Source organism: Eubalaena glacialis, chromosome 10, assembly GCF_028564815.1.
Source record: "Eubalaena glacialis isolate mEubGla1 chromosome 10, mEubGla1.1.hap2.+ XY, whole genome shotgun sequence".
Lineage (NCBI taxonomy): Eukaryota > Metazoa > Chordata > Mammalia > Artiodactyla > Balaenidae > Eubalaena > Eubalaena glacialis.
Window position 1 is genome coordinate 121,894,664 of NC_083725.1, and position 24,049 is coordinate 121,918,712.

The following is a 24,049-nucleotide window of genomic DNA, read 5'->3' on the forward strand; positions in this document are numbered from 1 at the left end:
TTGCCCACCCCTGGTCACCCGGGAGCCCCCGTTTCACAGCTGTGGACCTGGGAGGCCGAGGAGGACGCTGGCCAGAGCCTGACACCTTCCCCTGACCTGGCGCCGGCCCCGGCGCCCTCCCCCCGGTCCTGTCCTACTGGTCCTGCAGCTGGTGCTGGAGCTGCCGGGCCTGGGGCTCGGGTCCAGGTCCAGGCAACGGGCCACACACTGAGTGAACGGTTCATGGCCCAGGCGGGACAGAGGAACAGCTGAGAGCCTGGGATGGGCTCAGTGACCGCTTACCGGCAGGGCTGGTTCTGAGGCACCCAGGACCCCAGGTGGCCACCAAGCAGGGGTGGGCAACCCCTCTGTCCCCTTAACAAACCTTTTGCTTTAAGAGGGGACTTGGTGACTCCAAGGCCAGCCCAGGCCAACTGACCACCTAGGAGTCCACGGGCTGGGCCAGGGGCAGTGTGAGCTCCTGAAGTCCCCAGGAGCCCGGGATCCAGGGTGGTGTTGCTGTGCTGGGGTGTCCTGACCTGGTGTCAGGTGGGGGTCAAGTGGGGGAGGGAGTCAGGTGGCTGAGGGGAGGGCAGTGGCCTCAGCCCAGCTTGGCAGGAGGCAGTGGGTGGAGGGGAGGTAGGGGGCCTGGGTCCGCCCTGTGCAAGCCCGGTTGGGCCCTGGGCAGCTTCATCCAGCACCCATCAGCCAGGTGTAAATGTGGCAGACAGGTATCAGGTGTAAATGTGGCAGACAGGTATCAGGTGTAAATGTGACAGCAGACTGTACCTGGGCCCTGGGGGGAGAGCGCCCTCCCCTTAGGTCTCCAAGGACGCTCACAGGTTGGATTACTACACCTGGGGGTCCTCAGCCCAGGAACCCAGGGCTCCCACTCCCTCACCACCTGGTCAGAGAGAAGCAACTGCTCCCCTCCCAACCTCGTGGGTCTCCACAGCCGCCAGCCTCGCTCTACCGTAAAAGGACCAGAGGGTCCGTTCCCTAGAATTCCCATTCTGGTATCTCAGCCAGCTCACAAAGCAGCTCCCCAGACACACGTGGGCATGTGGACACATGGACACACGCATGCACACAGGGCTGCTTCCCGGCCCGGTACCCAGGGCCAGCCGGCGGCTCTGCGAGTCTGTCTGGAGGGTCTGACGGCCCTGCCAGTTGCTTTACAGCAGCCCGGAAGGACCCATAAGGTCACTTTTTGTCATTTTTTGCAGCAGGCATCGGCATGCTGCCCCCATCTGTGGACCAGGACCTTCTCTATTTTCCCCAGGGGGAGGCACATTTCACACACACATGCAAACGTGTGCACAGTCACACGCAGGTCACACATGCACACACACGCACACGCACACAAACAGGTGTACATGCAGCGTAGTGGCTGCGAAAGGGACTGAGTCCTTGTTCACAAATTTGGGCTCAGAGGGCTTCCTGCAGCGGGGGGGGGGTGGCCACCTGCATCTTGGTGGCCCAGCCAGGGCTTCATGCACGCCAAGGGCAGGATAGGGCAGGACAGTGCCTTCCGGGGTTTGCCAAAGCCAGGCCAGGCACCTGTGCACTGTGTCCCCCCGATCCTGTGTGCAGAGCCTGGTGGCCGGACCCCACTCGCTCCCCAGGAATCAGCCAGACCTTGGCCGTGCACGGCGGCCCACCCAGACGCCCAGCCTCTACTGAAGCACAGCAGCACGGTGTCTCTGCCTGAGTTTATTTTGGAAAGCAAAGAATCGAACAAAGGCTTGGAAAATAAATATCCGCAGAGAGAAGGTCAGCTTAGGAGGCGAGGAAGCTCAGAGGGTCAATGGGAGGGGGTGTACGGACGGTGGAGGCGGGGCACGGGTGGCCGAGCGCTCCGCGCTCACCCCCGCCCCGGGCCCAGGTCCCTGGGGCCAGAGCGCCGGGCCCTGCGCTGGGGGGGCAGCTCGCACACGGTGTCCTGGCACAGACAGCTGTCGATGTGGGTGTAGGTGTGACGGAGCAAGCCCCCGCCCGGGCACTGCAGCATCACCTCCCGCTGGCTGGTGCTCTGCTCCTTGCAGCAGGAGCAGCTGTGGTCCAGGGACTGGGCCTTGGCCGAGTACCTGCAGGGCAGCCGGGGTGAGTGGGTCACTGCCTGCTGGTGTGGACGCAGCCTCCCCACCCACCCCGCTGTCCCCACCAGGGCCACTCGCGGCCTGAGACTCACATGGCGAAGGTCCCGCAGGACCCGGAGCAATCGTTCATGGTGACCAGCTTGGTGCAGCCATTGTGCGAAATTTCCCTGACGACAGGGACGATGGAGCAGGAGATCCTGGTCTCATTGCGAGGGAGGCCTGGGGAGAGGGGGCAGAGGCTCGGGAGGTCTCCACCACCCAGGGCCCTCCCACTCCCCCTCACTGCTTCCTCTCCCCTCCCCAAGCACCCCACCTCGGCCGCCCTCAAGCAAGCTGAGCTCTGTCCTGCTTCTCCTCAGGAAGGGATTCAGGCTTCCTGGGCACCCCAGGTGATGCCCTCGAACTCAGCGTCCAGCTGAGAGTGGCACAGAGGGGACAAGATTCCCGGGGCACCATCCCCTTGTGCTCTCCTCCTTTCAAGGGGCCCGGGTGGAACCCACTGCCAGGCCGCCGCGCCCCGTGCCCCAGGAGCCGCCCGCCCGAACTCACATTTCCTGCAGCAGCCATTGGGCATGAGTGTGATGGAGCCCTGGCGGGAAGGAGAAACAGCTGGGACTCGCAGGCCTCCCCCAGCAGTGACAGCCCCCCTCTTGCCCCAGGGGCGGAAGCGGCCGTTCCTGCATAAGGGCCCACAGCAGACCCTCCAGGCTGGAGGCTGCTGTCCTGGCGCTGGAGGCCCAGCCGCTCAGGGACGTCGGGGACCCCCACTCCCAGCAGTGACGGGCCCGCTCACCGGGAGGCAGGTGCTGGGGTCAAAGTCGGGGCAGGTGATGTTGGAGACGGATGAGATGAGCTGGTCGTGTATCTTCATGCAGCTGAAGAAGGTACAGTTGTTCAGGGGGTCTCTCTTCATGTCCCCGGGCTGAGGGGCAGAGGAGGGTCTGTGTGAGGCCTGGCAGGAGTCCCACCCAGAAAGGCAACTGGAGACACCTGGCAGCTCCCCGACCACCCTGCCAAGTGCAGCCCACAGGCCCAGGGCCACCAGGCCGGCGGCACCCAGGAGGGGCCCAGGGACTACCGGCCTGTAGTCCACAGACGGGTCCACATCCTAACCCCCGCATCCCACAGAGGTGACCTGATCTGGAAAAGGTGTCTTTCAGAGGGAGCTGAGTTAAAGATCTCAAGGTGAGACCATCCTGGATTACCCGGGGCGTGGGGGAGGGAGAGGGGGCCAAAATCCCACGGCAGGCGTCCTGATAAGAGACAGGACGTGTACAGCCTTGCGGCCCCGGGGGGAGACTCAGCCGTGCCCCGGGCAGGGAAGGACAGGCGTGGGCACCTTCAGGACCAGGTTCTGGCTGCCGGGCTGCTTGATGACAATGATGCACTGGGTCTGCTGGCACTTCTTGCAACACTCGCCGGGGGCGTCCACCAGCTCAAAGCCCTGCAGGACACCGGGCGGGGTTGGCATCGACAGAGGAAGGGCTGCGCGGGGACGGCGGTGGGTGGGCCGCACTTGTCTGGGCAGGGGCTGCTTACGCGGTCGCAGGAGGTGTTGCAAGGCACGTGGGTGCAGGAGATGGCGTTGAGCTGCGTGGCGTTGTCTCTGTGTTTGGTGCACATGCAGTTCTCGCACTTGGAGGAGAAGACTGGAGAACCGGGCTTCGGGCACAGGGAGGGCGGGTGAGGCGGGGCCTCCAAGGCACCTCCCCTCCTCCAGGGCACCGCCCCCCGTCACCGGCAGGGGAGCTGGGTGCCCCGGGTGCCGAGAGCCCCCAGAGCAGGGCCCCTCACCGGGCCAGCCAAGAGCCTGTCACACCCCACGCCCCGAAGCCCCCTGTGCACCCCGCCCCACTCCCCGCAGCCCGTCAGGGCTCACCTGGTACTCAGCGTTCCTGAGAACACACACGCCCTTGGGCACTTGGGAGGAAGAACAGGAACGAAGGTCAGACTCCTGCCTGAGCCCACGTGGACGCAGAGCCAGCGGACTGGGCTGGGTGCGTCCACCGGGCAGAACTTGAGCCCCAGGCAGGAGCCACTTCAGCCCCACCCCCCACCTCCCCATTCCCCCGTCCCACTGCCGCCCAGCCCCGGCCCGGCTGCCCGGCCTAGACCGCCTTCCTCCCCCACCCCGGCCCACCTACCACATGAGTAGAAGGGGCAGCACCTCCCAGGGACCATCTCGCTCTTCACCTCGAAGCCCAGCGGGCACAGCGGGGGCTGCCCACTACACAGGCTGGCGTTGCACGCTGAAGACGGGGGAGACGCCCCAGTGAGCACGGCCCCTAGCTGGCCGAGCCCCGAGGCCACCCCGCGCAGGGCTGGGTCCCGCAGCAGAGGGACCCGGGGCCTGGACCCCCATGGCCCCACCAACGCCCACTCTCCTGCGGACACGCCCTGAGGCCCCCACCTCCAGAAACCACGCGGCAGCACGGTCGGGCCCGCTCCCTGCCCCGCGGGCGCCTTACCGCAGGAGGTGATGTTGCAGCAGGTGTTGGCGGGGTCGACCTCTGTGACAGTGTAGGTGCCGTCCTCCTTGCACTCCACGAAGGGTACCGGGTGGCATGTCTTGGGCCTGCAGATGATGCCGCTGCCCCCCTCCAGGCAGATGCAGTCCTTGCAGTCGAACTCGAAGTGCTCCCCAAACTTCAGGGAGGAGGGGGGAACAGGGGGAGAGAGGGCGCCAGTGAGCCCGAGGCAGCACTGCACCGGGCGGCCTGCGGGAAAGCCCGCGCCCTCCCTGCTCCGAGCGCACAGGGCAGGTTCTGGGCCAGGACACTCACACCACAACCGAACCCTGCTCACCAGCGTGTGCACACACAGGCCTGGCGCGTGGCAGACGCACCACATGTCTCTGTGGGGCTCGCACAGCGTGGAGCTAAAGAACCAACCACGTGCAGGAGACACGCTCAACACTGCAGACGCCGCCGCAGGTGTAGCCAGAGCATCCAATGGCTAGTGGGTGGATCCCCCTGCTAGCTCAGCCTTCCAGGACTTAAATCACTCATGACTCATTATAGCCTCCAAGGGTCCCAGGTTCTCATTCCAGCTCATCCCACCTCCCAAAACGCAGGGCTCGTGGGAGCGTCCAGTCCCAGCACCAAGGGTGTTGGCCTACCTCTCTGGGCAAGTTGTCGGGCCCCACGCAGCCTAGGAAGGAAGGAGACAGGCCCCGTGAGCACAGCCCCGAGAGCACAGCCCCAACACGTGGGAGCTGGCCTCAGCCCCAGGGAGGAGGAGCCTTTGGCAGGCAGCCTACCGCACAGGTCCACGCAGACGTCGAAGCCGGACGCGTAGCTGGTGGTGCCCTCGGGACAGAAGCAGCCTTCTACCAGGCGTGGGCTGTTTGCCTGGGTGTGGCTACGGGGGAGAGCATCATGAGACGGCGAGGGGACAGACTGGACGACCAGCCCAGACACACTGTCCAGGAGCACGGTCAAAGGGCCAGCCCGCCGCCCCGACGCATCCACGGTGACTGACCTGGACTTGCAGGTGGGCTCCTCCACGGGACCACAGGCCCGGTACTCTCGGTGCTCCGGGCACGTCACCACTGTGGGGAGGGGGCAGGAACCGAGGGCCCAGAGTCAGAGGGGGGAAGCCTGTGTCCCCCACCCTACCCCCAAGTGACATCCTGCCCAACCCCTCCCACACGGGACCCCACCCACCCGCAGGGGCTGAGCGTGGCCTCAGCCCCCCATGCTGTCCCGAGCCAGGAGGAGGGGGCCCAGCCCGCCGGGTGCTGAGCAAGGCTGCTCTTCTGGTGGCCGGGCCCCCCACCCCAGTCCGGCTTCCGGCACAGCGCCCAGCAGAGCCCGGGACGGGGCGGGCAGGCACTCACGGCAGGCCCCACCAGTGTGGTTCCGCCAGTCGACACAGATGCCCTCCTGGGCACAGAGGGCTGCGTAGGTCTGCAGGCTGGCACACTCCAGGCCTGAGTTGGGCATGGTGGAGCTGTCGAATATGCAGGCTTCGTAGTAGTGCTTGGGGGATGCCACAGTGTGGCACTGGGCGAACAAGCTGCGGGTGGAGGGCTGCAGGTCATGGTCTGGCCGGTGCCCCCGCCTCTCTCACACTACCCCCTGCCCAGCACCTCCACCTGGGCTGTCCCCCGGGGCCCGGCTCAGCCTGCACCACCAGACAGGCGCCCGTGGGCTGAGGGTGGGAGCAGAGCACGGGGCTGGCCTTGGGGTAGGGGGACCAGCACTGTGGCCCGAGGAGGAGGCGCTGTGCTTCCATCCCCGAGATGGAAGCTTCGTGTCTAAACAGCCACGGGGTGCCAAGATCCCCCCTCCAGCAATGCCAGCAGGGGGCCTCCCAGCCCCGACTCACCCACCTCTGGGGACGAGCTCCCCGGGAGGCCAGCTTTGGGAGCGCCCCCTCTCTGTCTAAGCCCAAATACCCCTCCCCAACATCAGTCCTGGATGCGAACTCTGTCCCGGGTCAACTGGTCTACCCAGGATTCGAGCTCAGCCGCCCCTGCACCAGCCCAGAAGGCAGGAGAGATGGGGGCGGGGGGTCACAAAGGGCACAGGGACACCTTACGGGCCGCTCAGCCCCATGGAAATCAGAAGCCCGAGTCCTGGGCCCCACTGTGGCCTCCTTCTGCCTTCCCAGCCCCAGGCTCAGCCCCTGTGGCCTCTTCTCTGCAGACCAGCAGGGGTGCAGCCGGGCCCAGGGCAGGATCACCTGTCCTTGATGAGCTCGCAGAGTGGAGACGGAGAGCCCGTCCCGGCCGTTGCGCTGCTGCCCACCGACGGCCAGGTGGCCGGTCGCTCGGTGGTGAAGCCCCTGTGGGGACAGTGCGGCTCCGAGGGGTCGTTCACCACCCAGTGGTCAGCCGCAACCTCGCAGCTGGCGACGACCTCCCCGCTGGGCAGCATGCAGTCATCCGAGGTGTTGTTGGTGCACGTGCCTGTATCGGCGGGAAGGCCACGTGTCCCTGAGCCAAGCCCAGCCATCCAGTAGGCTGGGCAAGCCCCCAGGACCACCCCCCACCTCCCAGCCCAGGTCCCGGGTGGCCGGCTGGCCGGGGCCGAGGGCACAGACTAGACTAGGCTCCTATTGGCTTCCCACAGGGGCCAAACCCAGAGAAGGTGGTGGGGGCCTGCACAGCGCTGAGAACCACAGCTGCGGGGGCAGGTGCCCACGGCCAGCCGCAGCCCGGACACCCGCCCTGGGGCAGGGCACAGGGGCCGAGAGGCTCACCACACCGGCCCTTCGTGTTGTTGCTGAACCGGTGGTAGGGCAGCCGCATGGAGAAGGAAAGGCTGTCGTAGGAGATGAGGGCGCCCAGCTCAGGGATGTCCACCACGTAGCTGATGCCTGACTGGTACACCTGCAGCCCGTACTTCTTATAGGGCAGCGCCACAGCCTGCCTGTTGACCTGCACCTGTGGCCGAGACATCTGGGGTCAGGGAAGGCCAGCAGGGCGGGACGAGCTGTGCCTCCGGAGAGCACCCGGGGTCACCCCACCCCCACCTGTCCTAAGGCTGAGTGCTCAGTGGGGGGATCTCTGCCCGCCCCACTCCCCCTTCCCCTCTTCCTTTCCATCGCACTGGGCCAGATCCTTGTCCTGACTCGTCTCAGGGGCAAGGTGGCAGGGCCGCTGTCCTCAGAATCCCCCGGAGACCTGGGGGCCCCCGTGCAGGGGGTAGGACTCCCCAGGCCACGGGAACCAACAGCCCTATGCAGTGTGTTCAGAGCCCCTCCCCATTCACCCCTGTCCTCGGGGAGGGGCTTCCACCAGAGACCTGTGCCCAGGGTGGGTGGCAGGGGCGTGAGAGGGGGAGGTCAAGGGGTCCCTGAACGCCTCCAGAGGGCCAGACACAGAAATGTGTCTGCTGAGTGCCGCCCTGCCCTCTTCAAGCCTGGCTCTGGGGGAGGAAGCCCAGCCTCCCACCGGCTAAGAGAGCCTTCATCAGTGCGCCCTGCCGTGGACACCCTTCCCCAGCCAACGTACCTGCACCCTCATGGGCGTCGTGTGCACGGTCTTGATCAGCACCTCCTGGGTCTCATGGCGCACGATGAGCGCGCGGGGGCAGAACACTTGGCTGCTGACGTCACAGTGGTAGTTGTCGATGTAGACCCCGAAGTTGTCTATGGTGGGGGTGATCTCCTCCACCAGCACGTACGTGCAGTTGTCCTGGTAGCTGTAGTAGAGCCCATCGAAGGTGACGTAGTGTGCGTCCTCCCAGCCCGTGCAGTAGCCTGCAGAGGGAGCTGGGGTGAGCCAGTGCCGAGCCATGGGCTGGGGGCTGGGACAGGGACAGGGTCAAGGACAGGGACCAAGGGTCAAGGGTCAGGTGGGAAGGGCAAGCAGAAACTGAGGGAAGCCCCGAAGTCTGGTTCCTGGGGCACGTGGGACATCTGGGCCCCAAGAGTGCCCTCCGCACTCAGCCCGCAGCGGCCAGGCCTCGGTTCCAACTCCAGCTCTGCCCCCCGCCCCGCCCCAGGCCCCTCGGCGGTGGCCACGCTCCACCAGGCAAACCCCTCCCTCCCCCTGGACCCCTGGCCTGGATGGGGAATAAGCAGGAGGCGTGAGAAATTGCTCCAAACGTGGGCTTGACTCTCCGTGGGTGCTCAGCCATCAAAGCCATCACGACCCCCTGGGGTCTGCAGCCCCCCCCCCCAACACACACACACAGTGGGGAGCAGGTGGGGAGGGTCTCTGCGGCGCCGGGCTTACAGTCACACTCCCAGTGCCAGCAGCACTTGTCGGGGTCCTCGACGCGCACTGGCCTGAGGCCGTTGGAGCAGGTGGGCATGGGGGGGGGGTCGCACTTCACCTCCACGAGCTCCACGGTGTTGTTGTATTTGCAGATGGCCATGGTGCAGTTACACAGCCACCAGGTCTCGTTCTCCTGCAGGTGGGGAGGGCACAGGGTCAGCGGCACCAGCCTGGCACCCAGGCTCACACAGGAGGGGTGGGCCGTGCAGGCGAGGCCCCAGGTGAGCACCCAAGGGCCCTGCCCAGGAGGCTGAAGGCGAAGGGCAACCCCGTCCAGGAGGGCAGCCAGCCACCTCACTACAGCAAGGGGCGCGTGGGAGAGAAGGTAGGAGGGCCGCAGCAGACCCTGAGCCCAGGAAGCTGCCTAAAGCCTTGGCCCGACTGGGGATGTGGGGCATAGGGGCAGGGGCATGACCAGCAGAAAGGTAGCGCCTGGGGCTTTGGATGCCCAGATAGTGGGTGTGTGTGCCCGAGGGGACAAAAGCCACCCACAGACACAGACCTGTCTGGGAGGATCGAAGTCCAGGCATGCAGGGGGCTTGGTGGTGGACGGCACACTGGATGCCATGGATGGCCGGGTGGTGGGTATGGATGGGCTGGGAGTTGGGGAGGGTGTGGATGGGCAGGACCAGTTGAAGATCTCGAGGGTGCACTCCAGCGAGCAGTTCACATAGTAGCAGGTGTCTCCTTGTGTGCTGTTGTACACCAGCTCACCTGCAAGGGGAAGACCCAGCCCTTACCCTGTCCACACGGGGCTGGCCACCAGAGTACCCAGGTGGGTCCCCACGGAGGCCACGAGAGGGAAGTCCACACCACCCTCATTTACCCGATTTGTGGTGGCAGCACACGGGGCTGGCCACGGAGACATCCACCCGTGCTGGCACCCAGCTTCCCAAGCAAGCCCCCAGTTTAGACCTTCAACTGACCCCTCGGCACTGGGATGACCCCTAGGCACTGGGAAAGCAAAGCCCCGCCAGCCTGCATTGCCTGAGTCAGAATGAAAAGCTTGGGTACCTGGGGCATAATACGTGTCATTCAAATAGCAGCATATCTTCTGGGCGGTGCTGGTGACTGGGACGATGCTCGTGGTGATGTTGGGTGAGGTTAATGGGATCACCGTGGGGGCGGTCACACTGGAGGTCAAGGTGCTGGTGGTCTGTGGCGTGGGTGGCATGGTCGACGAGTGTCCTATTGGTGTGGAAGTTCCCGTGGAAGTCGCTGACACAGTCGTGGGAGTGGGTGTGGGTGTGGAAGGGGGCCCTGTGGTGGATGAAGGGGGCCCAGTCGTGGCTCCGTGGGTGGGAGTGGTCTTCGAGGAGCTGGGACCCGAGGTTGGCGAGCCTGTAAGAATGGAGGGTGCAGTGAGGGCTGAGGGCGTCCACCCATCGTAGATGCACAGGCGGCCTGGCGGCAAGTGCGTGTGGGCAGCTCACTCGAGGTACATGGTACCTGGCATGGGAGGCCTCACATCCATTTCCCCAGCTCTCAGTCTCAGGGTTGGGCAGAGTGTCAGGGCCCACAGTCTATGGTGTATGTAACAGGGAGGCCACGGGGGTGAGGCACCAGCTCCAGGCAGCACCAGAGCCACAGGACACTGGTCCATCAGGACAGGCTGGCCAGCTGCCCTCCAAAGCCCCAGGGGGGAAGTGCAGCTGGAAGAGGGGGGACAGAGGGAGGGTCTCCCAGGGCACCTGACTGGCAGCCTCTACTCCCCATGAGGCCACACATGCCTCGGTGGTCTCCCCTCAGGATGGCTTTGCCTACGTAGCCCATCATGGCCACAGGCAGCCATGCCCGAGGAAAGACGTACTGTGGGGTCAGCAGCTCCCTGAACGCTCACCAGCGGGACTTGGGGGGCAGGAGAGGCAGGCGAGCCCTCCTGGAGCCTTCTTGGGGAACGCTCTCACTGGGTAGAGTGGGGGGCACCTGTCTCAAGTCCCAAGAGCTGTAAAGCTCCTCTGGCGTGAGAAGGAACCTTAAGCTCATCACCAATAACCACGCAAGTTCCATGGTCTCTGTGTACCTGGAGGGGTGGTGCCAGGTGTAGGTGGAGAGGGCGTGGTGCCTCCTGTTGTACTGATGGCTGGTTCTGTCGACGCTGGGGTCTGTGGTGTGCTGTATGTCTCCTCAGTTGTTGGGGTGGTGGTCACAAGCGTGGTAGATTCCGTGGAAGAGGGAGAGGTGGACTGGGAGGTGGGAGGGGAGGACGTCGGAAGAGATTGTGATGTGCTGCTGGCAGTGCTAATGTTGGGAGGTGGGGTTGGAGTCTCTGTGGTTGTGGTAGTGGTGGGGGAGGGGGTTTCTGTGGTGGTGGAGGCTGGAGTTGGGGTCTCTGTTATGGTGGGTGTAGGTGTTGCAGTCTCTGTGGAGGTGGTGCTAATGGTGAGGGTCGGAGTTGGAGTCGCAGTGGAGGTGGTGGTCAGTGGTGGTGTTGCGGTCACTGTGGTGGTGGTTATTGGTGTTGGGGTCTCTGTGGTTGTGGTAGTGGTGGGGATTGTCTCTGTGGTGGTGGCGGTCAGAGTTGGAGTTCCAGTTGAAGTGGTGGTGGGTGTTGTGGTTGGGGTCCCTGGAGTGGTCGGAGTTGGAGTCTCTGTTGTGGTTGTGGTGGGGGTGGAAGTTGGAGGCCCAGTTGAAGTGGTGGTGGGTGTTGTGGTTGGGGTCCCTGGAGTGGTTGGAGTTGGAGTCTCTGTTGTGGTTGTGGTGCGGGTGGAAGTTGGAGGCCCAGTTGAAGTGGTGGTGGGTGTTGTGGTTGGGGTCTCTGGAGTGGTCGGAGTTGGAGTCTCTGTTGTGGTTGTGGTGGGGGTGGAAGTTGGAGGCCCAGTTGAAGTGGTGGTGGGTGTTGTGGTTGGGGTCCCTGGAGTGGTCGGAGTTGGAGTCTCTGTTGTGGTTGTGGTTGGGGTGGAAGTTGGAGGCCCAGTTGAAGTGGTGGTGGGTGTTGTGGTTGGGGTCTCTGGAGTGGTCGGAGTTGGAGTTCCAGTTGACGTGGTGGTGGGTGTTGTGGTTGGGGTCTCTGGAGTGGTCGGAGTTGGAGTCTCTGTTGTGGTTGTGGTGGGGGTGGAAGTTGGAGGCCCAGTTGAAGTGGTGGTGGGTGTTGTGGTTGGGGTCCCTGGAGTGGTCGGAGTTGGAGTCTCGGTTGAGGTTGTGGTGGTGGTGGGTGTTGTGGTTGGGATCTCTGTAGTGGTTGGAGTTGGAGTCTCTGTTGAAGTAGCGGTGGGGGTCGTAGTTGGGGTCTCTGTGGTGGTGGTCGAAGTTGTGGGGACACAGTTAAGTGGAAGAGCGCAGCAGTAGACACTGATCTCATAGTTGTGGCAGTAAGTTGTGGAGTTGGCTCCCCTTGGCTTCTGGTCTTGGTTTCTGCACATGAGCCCAACACTGGTGTTACACACCACGTTTTGTCCAAGCTCTTGGAGGGGAACGTTGGGAAACATGGTGGCTCTGCAGGAGATGTTGGTTACCCTGCCCAAATTACAGAAGTTCTCAAGGGACTCAACGTCTCCACCTTCTCTGGTAAAGTTTGGTTTTCTAGAATCCTCCCAGCCAGTCCATTGGCAGTCTGGCAAACACTCAGTGGATTCTGGCTGTGTGGAGGTTGTCAGTGTGGTGCTGGGCGGGGTGGTGGTGGGTGGGGTAGTGGTGGTGGTGGTGGTGGGTGTGGTGGTGGGTGGGGTGGTGGGGGTGGTGGGTGTGGTGGTGGGTGTTGTGGTTGGGGTCTCTGGAGTGCTCGGAGTTGGAGTCTCTGTTGTGGTTGTGGTGGGGGTCGGAGTTGGAGTTCCAGTTGAAGTGGTGGTGGGTGTTGTGGTTGGGATCTCTATAGTGGTTGGAGTTGGAGTCTCTGTTGTGGTTGTGGTGGGGGTGGAAGTTGGAGGCCCAGTTGAAGTGGTGGTGGGTGTTGTGGTTGGGGTCTCTGGAGTGGTCGGAGTTGGAGTCTCTGTTGAGGTTGTGGTGGGGGTGGAAGTTGGAGTCCCAGTTGAAGTGGTGGTGGGTGTTGTGGTTGGGGTCCCTGGAGTGGTCGGAGTTGGAGTCTCTGTTGTGCTTGTGGTGCGGGTGGAAGTTGGAGGCCCAGTTGAAGTGGTGGTGGGTGTTGTGGTTGGGGTCTCTGGAGTGGTCGGAGTTGGAGTTCCAGTTGAAGTGGTAGTGGGTGTTGTGGTTGGGGTCTCTGGAGTGGTCGGAGTTGGAGTCTCTGTTGTGGTTGTGGTGGGGGTGGAAGTTGGAGGCCCAGTTGAAGTGGTGGTGGGTGTTGTGGTTGGGGTCTCTGGAGTGGTCGGAGTTGGAGTCTCTGTTGAGGTTGTGGTGGGGGTGGAAGTTGGAGGCCCAGTTGAAGTGGTGGTGGGTGTTGTGGTTGGGGTCTCTGGAGTGGTCGGAGTTGGAGTCTCTGTTGAGGTTGTGGTGGGGGTGGAAGTTGGAGGCCCAGTTGAAGTGGTGGTGGGTGTTGTGGTTGGGGTCCCTGGAGTGGTCGGAGTTGGAGTCTCTGTTGTGGTTGTGGTGCGGGTGGAAGTTGGAGGCCCAGTTGAAGTGGTGGTGGGTGTTGTGGTTGGGGTCTCTGGAGTGGTCGGAGTTGGAGTCTCTGTTGAGGTTGTGGTGGGGGTGGAAGTTGGAGGCCCAGTTGAAGTGGTGGTGGGTGTTGTGGTTGGGGTCTCTGGAGTGGTCGGAGTTGGAGTCTCTGTTGTGGTTGTGGTGGGGGTCGGAGTTGGAGTTCCAGTTGAAGTGGTGGTGGGTGTTGTGGTTGGGATCTCTATAGTGGTTGGAGTTGGAGTCTCTGTTGTGGTTGTGGTGGGGGTGGAAGTTGGAGGCCCAGTTGAAGTGGTGGTGGGTGTTGTGGTTGGGGTCCCTGGAGTGGTCGGAGTTGGAGTCTCTGTTGTGGTTGTGGTGCGGGTGGAAGTTGGAGGCCCAGTTGAAGTGGTGGTGGGTGTTGTGGTTGGGGTCTCTGGAGTGGTCGGAGTTGGAGTCTCTGTTGAGGTTGTGGTGGGGGTGGAAGTTGGAGGCCCAGTTGAAGTGGTGGTGGGTGTTGTGGTTGGGGTCTCTGGAGTGGTCGGAGTTGGAGTCTCTGTTGTGGTTGTGGTGGGGGTCGGAGTTGGAGTTCCAGTTGAAGTGGTAGTGGGTGTTGTGGTTGGGATCTCTATAGTGGTTGGAGTTGGAGTCTCTGTTGTGGTTGTGGTGGGGGTGGAAGTTGGAGGCCCAGTTGAAGTGGTGGTGGGTGTTGTGGTTGGGGTCTCTGGGGTGGTTGGAGTTGGAGTCTCTGTTGAGGTTGTGGTGGGGGTGGAAGTTGGAGGCCCAGTTGAAGTGGTGGTGGGTGTTGTGGTTGGGGTCTCTGGAGTGGTCGGAGTTGGAGTCTCTGTTGAGGTTGTGGTGGGGGTGGAAGTTGGAGGCCCAGTTGAAGTGGTGGTGGGTGTTGTGGTTGGGGTCTCTGGAGTGGTCGGAGTTGGAGTCTCTGTTGAGGTTGTGGTGGGGGTGGAAGTTGGAGGCCCAGTTGAAGTGGTGGTGGGTGTTGTGGTTGGGGTCCCTGGAGTGGTCGGAGTTGGAGTCTCTGTTGTGGTTGTGGTGCGGGTGGAAGTTGGAGGCCCAGTTGAAGTGGTGGTGGGTGTTGTGGTTGGGGTCTCTGGAGTGGTCGGAGTTGGAGTCTCTGTTGAGGTTGTGGTGGGGGTGGAAGTTGGAGGCCCAGTTGAAGTGGTGGTGGGTGTTGTGGTTGGGGTCTCTGGAGTGGTCGGAGTTGGAGTCTCTGTTGTGGTTGTGGTGGGGGTCGGAGTTGGAGTTCCAGTTGAAGTGGTGGTGGGTGTTGTGGTTGGGATCTCTATAGTGGTTGGAGTTGGAGTCTCTGTTGTGGTTGTGGTGGGGGTGGAAGTTGGAGGCCCAGTTGAAGTGGTGGTGGGTGTTGTGGTTGGGGTCTCTGGGGTGGTTGGAGTTGGAGTCTCTGTTGAGGTTGTGGTGGGGGTGGAAGTTGGAGGCCCAGTTGAAGTGGTGGTGGGTGTTGTGGTTGGGGTCTCTGGAGTGGTCGGAGTTGGAGTCTCTGTTGAGGTTGTGGTGGGGGTGGAAGTTGGAGGCCCAGTTGAAGTGGTGGTGGGTGTTGTGGTTGGGGTCTCTGGAGTGGTCGGAGTTGGAGTCTCTGTTGAGGTTGTGGTGGGGGTGGAAGTTGGAGGCCCAGTTGAAGTGGTGGTGGGTGTTGTGGTTGGGGTCCCTGGAGTGGTCGGAGTTGGAGTCTCTGTTGTGGTTGTGGTGGGGGTGGAAGTTGGAGGCCCAGTTGAAGTGGTGGTGGGTGTTGTGGTTGGGGTCTCTGGAGTGGTCGGAGTTGGAGTTCCAGTTGAAGTGGTGGTGGGTGTTGTGGTTGGGGTCTCTGAAGTGGTCGGAGTTGGAGTCTCTGTTGTGGTTGTGGTGGGGGTGGAAGTTGGAGGTCCAGTTGAAGTGCTGGTGGGTGTTGTGGTTGGGGTCTCTGGAGTGGTCGGAGTTGGAGTCTCTGTTGAGGTTGTGGTGGGGGTGGAAGTTGGAGGCCCAGTTGAAGTGGTGGTGGGTGTTGTGGTTGGGGTCTCTGGAGTGGTCGGAGTTGGAGTCTCTGTTGTGGTTGTGGTGGGGGTCGGAGTTGGAGTTCCAGTTGAAGTGGTGGTGGGTGTTGTGGTTGGGATCTCTATAGTGGTTGGAGTTGGAGTCTCTGTTGTGGTTGTGGTGGGGGTGGAAGTTGGAGGCCCAGTTGAAGTGGTGGTGGGTGTTGTGGTTGGGGTCTCTGGAGTGGTTGGAGTTGGAGTCTCTGTTGAGGTTGTGGTGGGGGTGGAAGTTGGAGGCCCAGTTGAAGTGGTGGTGGGTGTTGTGGTTGGGGTCTCTGGAGTGGTCGGAGTTGGAGTCTCTGTTGTGGTTGTGGTGGGGGTCGGAGTTGGAGTTCCAGTTGAAGTGGTGGTGGGTGTTGTGGTTGGGATCTCTATAGTGGTTGGAGTTGGAGTCTCTGTTGTGGTTGTGGTGGGGGTGGAAGTTGGAGGCCCAGTTGAAGTGGTGGTGGGTGTTGTGGTTGGGGTCTCTGGGGTGGTTGGAGTTGGAGTCTCTGTTGAGGTTGTGGTGGGGGTGGAAGTTGGAGGCCCAGTTGAAGTGGTGGTGGGTGTTGTGGTTGGGGTCTCTGGAGTGGTCGGAGTTGGAGTCTCTGTTGAGGTTGTGGTGGGGGTGGAAGTTGGAGGCCCAGTTGAAGTGGTGGTGGGTGTTGTGGTTGGGGTCTCTGGAGTGGTCGGAGTTGGAGTCTCTGTTGTGGTTGTGGTGGGGGTCGGAGTTGGAGTTCCAGTTGAAGTGGTGGTGGGTGTTGTGGTTGGGATCTCTATAGTGGTTGGAGTTGGAGTCTCTGTTGTGGTTGTGGTGGGGGTGGAAGTTGGAGGCCCAGTTGAAGTGGTGGTGGGTGTTGTGGTTGGGGTCTCTGGAGTGGTCGGAGTTGGAGTCTCTGTTGAGGTTGTGGTGGGGGTGGAAGTTGGAGGCCCAGTTGAAGTGGTGGTGGGTGTTGTGGTTGGGGTCCCTGGAGTGGTCGGAGTTGGAGTCTCTGTTGAGGTTGTGGTGGGGGTGGGAGTTGGAGTCCCAGTTGAAGTGGTGGTGGGTGTTGCGGTTGGGGTCCCTGGAGTGGTCGGAGTTGGAGTCTCGGTTGAGGTTGTGGTGGTGGTGGGTGTTGTGGTTGGGATCTCTGTAGTGGTTGGAGTTGGAGTCTCTGTTGAAGTAGCGGTGGGGGTCGTAGTTGGGGTCTCTGTGGTGGTGGTCGAAGTTGTGGGGACACAGTTAAGTGGAAGAGCGCAGCAGTAGACACTGATCTCATAGTTGTGGCAGTAAGTTGTGGAGTTGGCTCCCCTTGGCTTCTGGTCTTGGTTTCTGCACATGAGCCCAACACTGGTGTTACACACCACGTTTTGTCCAAGCTCTTGGAGGGGAACGTTGGGAAACATGGTGGCTCTGCAGGAGATGTTGGTTACCCTGCCCAAATTACAGAAGTTCTCAAGGGACTCAACGTCTCCACCTTCTCTGGTAAAGTTTGGTTTTCTAGAATCCTCCCAGCCAGTCCATTGGCAGTCTGGCAAACACTCAGTGGATTCTGGCTGTGTGGAGGTTGTCAGTGTGGTGCTGGGCGGGGTGGTGGTGGGTGGGGTAGTGGTGGTGGTGGTGGTGGGTGTGGTGGTGGGTGGGGTGGTGGGGGTGGTGGGTGTGGTGGTGGGTGTTGTGGTTGGGGTCTCTGGAGTGGTCGGAGTTGGAGTCTCTGTTGAGATTGTGGTGGAGGTGGGAGTTGGAGTTCCAGTTGAAGTGGTGGTGGGTGTTGTGGTTGGGGTCTCTGGAGTGGTCGGAGTTGGAGTCTCTGTTGTGGTTGTGGTGGGGGTGGAAGTTGGAGGCCCAGTTGAAGTGGTGGTGGGTGTTGTGGTTGGGGTCTCCGGAGTGGTCGGAGTTGGAGTCTCTGTTGTGGTTGTGGTGGGGGTGGAAGTTGGAGTCCCAGTTGAAGTGGTGGTGGGTGTTGTGGTTGGGGTCCCTGGAGTGGTCGGAGTTGGAGTCTCTGTTGAGGTTGTGGTGGGGGTGGAAGTTGGAGGCCCAGTTGAAGTGGTGGTGGGTGTTGTGGTTGGGGTCCCTGGAGTGGTCGGAGTTGGAGTCTCTGTTGAGGTTGTGGTGGGGGTGGAAGTTGGAGTCCCAGTTGAAGTGGTGGTGGGTGTTGTGGTTGGGGTCTCTGGAGTGGTCGGAGTTGGAGTCTCTGTTGTGGTTGTGGTGGGGGTGGAAGTTGGAGGCCCAGTTGAAGTGGTGGTGGGTGTTGTGGTTGGGGTCTCTGGAGTGGTCGGAGTTGGAGTCTCTGTTGTGGTTGTGGTGGGGGTGGAAGTTGGAGGCCCAGTTGAAGTGGTGGTGGGTGTTGTGGTTGGGGTCTCTGGAGTGGTCGGAGTTGGAGTCTCTGTTGAGATTGTGGTGGAGGTGGGAGTTGGAGGCCCAGTTGAAGTGGTTGTGGGTGTTGTGGTTGGAGTCTCTGGAGTGGTCGGAGTTGGAGTCTCTGTTGAGGTTGTGGTGGGGGTGGGAGTTGGAGGCCCAGTTGAAGTGGTGGTGGGTGTTGTGGTTGGGGTCCCTGGAGTGGTCGGAGTTGGAGTCTCTGTTGTGCTTGTGGTGCGGGTGGAAGTTGGAGGCCCAGTTGAAGTGGTGGTGGGTGTTGTGGTTGGGGTCCCTGGAGTGGTCGGAGTTGGAGTCTCTGTTGAGGTTGTGGTGGGGGTGGGAGTTGGAGGCCCAGTTGAAGTGGTGGTGGGTGTTGTGGTTGGGGTCTCTGGAGTGGTCGGAGTTGGAGTTCCAGTTGAAGTGGTGGTGGGTGTTGTGGTTGGGGTCTCTGGAGTGGTCGGAGTTGGAGTCTCTGTTGTGGTTGTGGTGGGGGTGGAAGTTGGAGGCCCAGTTGAAGTGATGGTGGGTGTTGTGGTTGGGGTCTCTGGAGTGGTCGGAGTTGGAGTCTCTGTTGTGGTTGTGGTGGGGGTGGAAGTTGGAGTTCCAGTTGAAGTGGTGGTGGGTGTTGTGGTTGGGGTCTCTGGAGTGGTCAGAGTTGGAGTCTCTGTTGAGGTTGTGGTGGGGGTGGAAGTTGGAGGCCCAGTTGAAGTGGTGGTGGGTGTTGTGGTTGGGGTCTCTGGAGTGGTTGGAGTTGGAGTCTCTGTTGAGGTTGTGGTGGGGGTGGAAGTTGGAGGCCCAGTTGAAGTGGTGGTGGGTGTTGTGGTTGGGGTCTCTGGAGTGGTCGGAGTTGGAGTCTCTGTTGTGGTTGTGGTGGGGGTGGAAGTTGGAGGCCCAGTTGAAGTGGTGGTGGGTGTTGTGGTTGGGGTCCCTGGAGTGGTCGGAGTTGGAGTCTCTGTTGTGGTTGTGGTGGGGGTGGAAGTTGGAGGCCCAGTTGAAGTGGTGGTGGGTGTTGTGGTTGGGGTCTCTGGGGTGGTTGGAGTTGGAGTCTCTGTTGAGGTTGTGGTGGGGGTGGAAGTTGGAGGCCCAGTTGAAGTGGTGGTGGGTGTTGTGGTTGGGGTCTCTGGAGTGGTCGGAGTTGGAGTCTCTGTTGAGGCTGTGGTGGGGGTGGAAGTTGGAGGCCCAGTTGAAGTGGTGGTGGGTGTTGTGGTTGGGGTCTCTGGAGTGGTCGGAGTTGGAGTCTCTGTTGTGGTTGTGGTGGGGGTCGGAGTTGGAGTTCCAGTTGAAGTGGTGGTGGGTGTTGTGGTTGGGATCTCTATAGTGGTTGGAGTTGGAGTCTCTGTTGTGGTTGTGGTGGGGGTGGAAGTTGGAGGCCCAGTTGAAGTGGTGGTGGGTGTTGTGGTTGGGGTCTCTGGAGTGGTCGGAGTTGGAGTCTCTGTTGTGGTTGTGGTGGGGGTGGAAGTTGGAGGCCCAGTTGAAGTGGTGGTGGGTGTTGTGGTTGGGATCTCTATAGTAGTCGGAGTTGGAGTCTCTGTTGAGGTTGTGGTGGGGGTGGAAGTTGGAGGCCCAGTTGAAGTGGTGGTGGGTGTTGCGGTTGGGGTCTCTGTAGTGGTCGGAGTTGGAGTCTCTGTTGTGGTTGTGGTGGGGGTGGAAGTTGGTGGCCCAGTTGAAGTGGTGGTGGGTGTTGCGGTTGGGGTCTCTAGAGTGGTCGGAGTTGGAGTCTCTGTTGTGGTTGTGGTGGGGGTGGAAGTTGGAGGCCCAGTTGAAGTGGTGGTGGGTGATGTGGTTGGGGTCTCTGGAGTGGTCGGAGTTGGAGTCTCTGTTGAGGTTGTGGTGGGGGTGGAAGTTGGAGGCCCAGTTGAAGTGGTGGTGGGTGTTGCGGTTGGGGTCTCTGTAGTGGTCGGAGTTGGAGTCTCTGTTGTGGTTGTGGTGGGGGTGGAAGTTGGTGGCCCAGTTGAAGTGGTGGTGGGTGTTGCGGTTGGGGTCTCTAGAGTGGTCGGAGTTGGAGTCTCTGTTGTGGTTGTGGTGGGGGTGGAAGTTGGAGGCCCAGTTGAAGTGGTGGTGGGTGATGTGGTTGGGGTCTCTGGAGTGGTCGGAGTTGGAGTCTCTGTTGAGGTTGTGGTGGGGGTGGAAGTTGGAGGCCCAGTTGAAGTGGTGGTGGGTGTTGTGGTTGGGGTCTCTGGAGTGGTCGGAGTTGGAGTCTCTGTTGAGGTTGTGGTGGGGGTGGGAGTTGGAGGCCCAGTTGAAGTGGTGGTGGGTGTTGTGGTTGGGGTCTCTGGAGTGGTCGGAGTTGGAGTCCCTATTGTGGTGGTGGTGGTGGTGGCTGGGGTTGTGGTGGTGGTGGTGGTGGGTGGGGTGGTGGTGGTGGGTGGGGTGGTGTGTGGGGTGGTGGTGGTGGTGGGTGGGGTGGTGTGTGGGGTGGTGTGTGTGGTGGTGGGGGTGGTGGGGGTGGGTGGGGTTGTGGTGGGGGGGGTGGTGGGTGTGGTGGGGGTGGTGGTGGGTGGGGTTGTGGTGGGGGTGGTGGAGGTGGTGGTGGTGGGTGGGGTTGTGGTGGGGGTGGTGGGGGTGGTGGTTGGTGGGGTTGTGGTGGGGGTGGTGATGGGTGGGGTGGTGGGGGTGGTGGTGGGTGGGGTTGTGGTGGTCGTGGTGGTGGGTGTGGTGGTGGGTGTGGTGGTGGGTGTGGTGGTGGGTGGGGTTGTGGTGGGGGTGGTGATGGGTGGGGTGGTAGGTGGGGTGGTGGTGGGTGGGGTGTGTGGGGTGGTGTGTGGGGTGGTGGTGGGGGTGGTGATGGGTGGGGTGTGTGGGGTGGTGTGTGGGGTGGTGGGTGGGGCGGTGGTGGGTGGGGTGTGTGGGGTGGTGTGTGGGGTGGTGGTGGGGGTGGTGGTGGGTGGGGTGGTGGGGGTGGTGGTGGGTGGGGTGGTGGTGGGGGTGGTGGTGGGCGGGGTGGTGGTGGGGGTGGTGGTGGGCGGGGTGGTGGTGGGGGTGGTGGTGGGCGGGGTGGTGGTGGGGGTGGTGGTGGGCGGGGTGGTGGGGGTGGTGGTTGACGGGGTGGTGGTGGGGATCGTGACCGGGGTCGTGGGACACTCATCCATCAGCAGGCAACAATAGACTCGTATCTCGTAGTCATAGCAGACTCCAAAAGGTCCGTTTCGAAACTGGTCTTCGTTCTTGCAGATGAACCCGAAGGAGACATTGCACTGAGCCTCCTGGCCCAGCTCCTCCCAGCTGAGGTGGGGCTCTATGGCCACCCTGCACTCGATATCCCTGGGGGCCCTGCAGACACGGTTGAATGTCTCTCGGTCTCCACCGTCACTGCCGATTCTGGGATGGTCATCGTTGATCCAGTCGGACCAGAAGCAGCATAGCCCTAGGCAAACAAGACCCAGCGCTGGTCAGCCAGGCTGGGGCGCGCCTTTCGGGAGGTCAGTGGGACTCGGAGAACTGAGACCCCCGTGACCAGCTGCCCCCATCATCACCAAAGGGCCCAGTGTTGGCTCTGAGACTTTAAGCTGAGCCCTAACTTCCACCCTCCACTTCTCCCCTCCTTCTGCAGCTAAAAACCCAAGACCCCCATGCCATGCCAGTGACAGACCCAGGCCTCAGAGCGCCAGCCTAGCACCCCTTCCTCAGCTACTTTCAAATCCTTATGCCAAACAAACAAATAAGGAAAGGGCCACCCAGTCCAGCGAAGAAGCACGCCGGCAGGGACTTGGTCTGGACTCTTGACCAATGTTTTCAGCCTGAGCTGGTCAAGTCCCCTGCACGAGTCCCTGGGCTCAGCAAATCGGGAATCAAGTCACCAAAATACACCATCTTCGGTCCCTGAGCCGGTGGTCCAGCCCACCCAGCCCAGCCCCGTGTCTGGGTCTCGAGGGGGGCGCCCAGCAGCTTTCGGCAGCTCCTCGCCCTGTATCACTGGGAACGCCGTCAACGTGACTTACTCTGAGTTGTTGAAGGGGGAGATGACACTGCAGTAAAAGGGGGGAAAAAGAGAATGTCATTCTATAGCTTTGAGGTTTTTCAAACCTTTTAATTTTACCAGTTTCTTTTCTCGGTGGCTGTCATACGCCTGGCAGCTCGCTCAGAAGTAGCTGCAATTTCAGCCCGAGCGAACGCACAGGGACCTGAGGGTGTCTCTCTGTCTCCTCTAACCCTTAGGGGCAGTTTCCGGCGGGTCTGGGGAGACGGCCCCAAGTCGCCGTCACTGCGGTCTGGGCTCAGACATGTGGTCAAGATGCTGGGAGGCAGGGGACGCTCCCTGAGTTGAGAGGCATGTCAGCATCACCCCCATCTACCTAGAAAGGCCGCCCTGCTGGGATCAGGGCAAGACCTTACCTGTACTGGTGGTCGGAGTGGTGCTCGTGGTGGTGGAGGGCGTGATGGGGGTGACAGAGGTGGTGGTGGCGGGTGTTGAGGGGGACGAGGGTGGTGGGGTGTACACGCAGATGTTGAAGTGCTTCTCCACCATCCCGTTGAGGTCACAGGTTTCCCAGTAGCAGAAGGGGCTGTCCCGGGTAAAGTTGAGAGTCTTCCCTGGGGGGAAGCCGACGTCAACACGTCAGGAACAAGACAGAGACTCACGAGGCCCCCCTCAGCCTGTCCTAATAAGGGGAAGACTGGTTTCCCCCACCTCCAACCAATGGCAAACCAGCGCCCGTCAGGACCCCATTCCCAGAATCCTAAGGGGTGCCCATCAGAACACAGAAGCTACATCACAGACGGGGCATCTGCTCCCCATCAGGAGAAATACAAACATTTCAGGTGAGCCCTAGGGGCTGCTGCAAATCAGAGGCACATCTGAGCTGGGAGGGCCCCAGGGAAGCCACACGGAAGAAGAGGGGGAGGGGGAGGAGGGAGGGGGAGGAGGAGCCCACCACAGCCCAGGAGGACAGGCCAGGGGCGGGCAGCTTACCTTTTTCTGGCTGGCAGACAACTTGCGAGGAGTTGTCACACACGCTGAAAAAGGGCAAGGGCAAGGCTGCAGGCCCGAGGAAACGCTGGCCTCTCCCAGCCGGCCTCTGCCCTCCAGCCCGTGCCTCTGCTACCGGCCCAAAGCCTCAGGGCGCTACCCCAAAGGCTGGGTCCAGGAGCCCCCGCCGGGGTCCCCACTGTGGGCAGAGAGGGGACGAGGCAAGGGAAGCAGAAGGAAGGAGGGTCCACTTCTCCCCGCCCCTGGTTCCCGTGTGCGTGCGGCCGTGTGTCCACATGTGTGTGCGTGAACACTGCGTGCCAGTGTGTGTGCGTGGATGTGGGTGCGCGTGTACGCGTGCGCTGCTCTCCCCCGGGCCCCTGCGACGCGAGCTTAGATACCAAGAATGGCAGATCTGCTTCGTGGGCACAGACTCTCCAGGTGGGTAGTGAGTGTCCCCGATGTAGCAACCACATTGGTCCCGTGTGACACACTTCTTCAGGTCCTCGTTGTAGATGGGACTTTCCTTAGGGCACCGAGGGTAGCAGCCTGGTGGGCATAGGGCACTGGGCTTGGACCGGCACAGAGGACCCCACATCCACCAGACCCTACCCCTCCTCCCCACCCTGGCAGGTCCTCTTCTCCAGATGTCCTCTGGGAAGGCAGGGGCCTGGACACCCCCCCTTCCTGGGGCCCTGACACTGCCATGTGGCCAAAGGGACAGCCAGGCCCCGCCCAGCCTCCTGGGGGGCACGCCCACTGCTCCCTCCCCAGATCTCTCGCGTGTCCTCAGCTCACAGACACTGCAGAGGCCTCCCTAGCCCCCACCGCGCCCTCTTCTGCTCTTTCCTCACAGCAGCTTCGCTCCTGACCTCGCACGGTCTCCTGACCTTACGTGGCGTGTTAACGCTGCCCCTTTTCTGCCTCTCTCCTCTAGGGCGGGGTCTCGGCTCAGGCTCCCAGCCCACTGTCTGATGAACGAACTGCAGCGCGACGAGCCTGGCCCACCCTGGAACGCAGGGCCCCAGGCGCCACAGGGCCCCTCACCCTCCAGGTGGGACACGGAGATGTTGGAGTGAATGCCGCTGACCGTCCTGCACGTCTCGAAGCTGCGGTTCCCGCAGGGCTCGTAATGCCACTGACACTCGTTCGGGGGGTTGTAGTAGTCACAGAATATGGCTGGGGGCGGGGGGGAGGGGGGTCAGGCTCGGGGAGGGCCGAGGCCGGGCGGGGGCCACAAGCACCCCACCCCCCGGTGCAGCAGCCTCCAACCCGCCACACTGGCACCCCAGGTCCAGGACAGGCGGGCGCTCACGGCACAGGTCGGGCGTCCTCCAGAACACGCAGGCCTCCTCCTTGGTGCACTCCTGGGCGTAGGCGGCCACGGCAGAGCAGAAACACTCACAGTCTCCGCCCGTGTCGCAGGAGCACGTGTCGCGGACGCAGGCCTCGTAGAAGGGCTTGGGGTCCACCTGGGGGAGGAGCCTC

At 62.1% G+C, this 24,049-nt stretch overlaps 1 protein-coding gene across 1 annotated transcript in view; it reads right to left on the minus strand.

The window, feature by feature from the left end:
• Positions 1–421: 421 nt before the first annotated feature.
• MUC2 (mucin 2, oligomeric mucus/gel-forming) overlaps positions 422–24,049 on the minus strand; it is a 34,386-nt gene continuing 10,758 nt past the window's right edge. Inside the window, 32 exon segments of the mRNA XM_061203816.1 lie at positions 422–518; positions 1,848–2,066; positions 2,171–2,297; positions 2,628–2,667; positions 2,872–3,000; positions 3,418–3,522; positions 3,618–3,740; positions 3,958–3,998; positions 4,223–4,327; positions 4,547–4,724; positions 5,197–5,228; positions 5,338–5,438; positions 5,559–5,628; positions 5,917–6,095; positions 6,765–6,990; positions 7,284–7,467; positions 8,038–8,285; positions 8,764–8,938; positions 9,308–9,519; positions 9,820–9,961; positions 10,029–10,146; positions 10,646–10,763; positions 10,829–12,454; positions 15,965–16,838; positions 19,977–21,019; positions 21,585–21,620; positions 21,777–21,788; positions 21,988–22,185; positions 22,565–22,608; positions 22,963–23,110; positions 23,609–23,740; positions 23,877–24,033. Coding sequence (XP_061059799.1) covers positions 422–518; positions 1,848–2,066; positions 2,171–2,297; positions 2,628–2,667; positions 2,872–3,000; positions 3,418–3,522; positions 3,618–3,740; positions 3,958–3,998; positions 4,223–4,327; positions 4,547–4,724; positions 5,197–5,228; positions 5,338–5,438; positions 5,559–5,628; positions 5,917–6,095; positions 6,765–6,990; positions 7,284–7,467; positions 8,038–8,285; positions 8,764–8,938; positions 9,308–9,519; positions 9,820–9,961; positions 10,029–10,146; positions 10,646–10,763; positions 10,829–12,454; positions 15,965–16,838; positions 19,977–21,019; positions 21,585–21,620; positions 21,777–21,788; positions 21,988–22,185; positions 22,565–22,608; positions 22,963–23,110; positions 23,609–23,740; positions 23,877–24,033 — 7,239 coding nt within the window.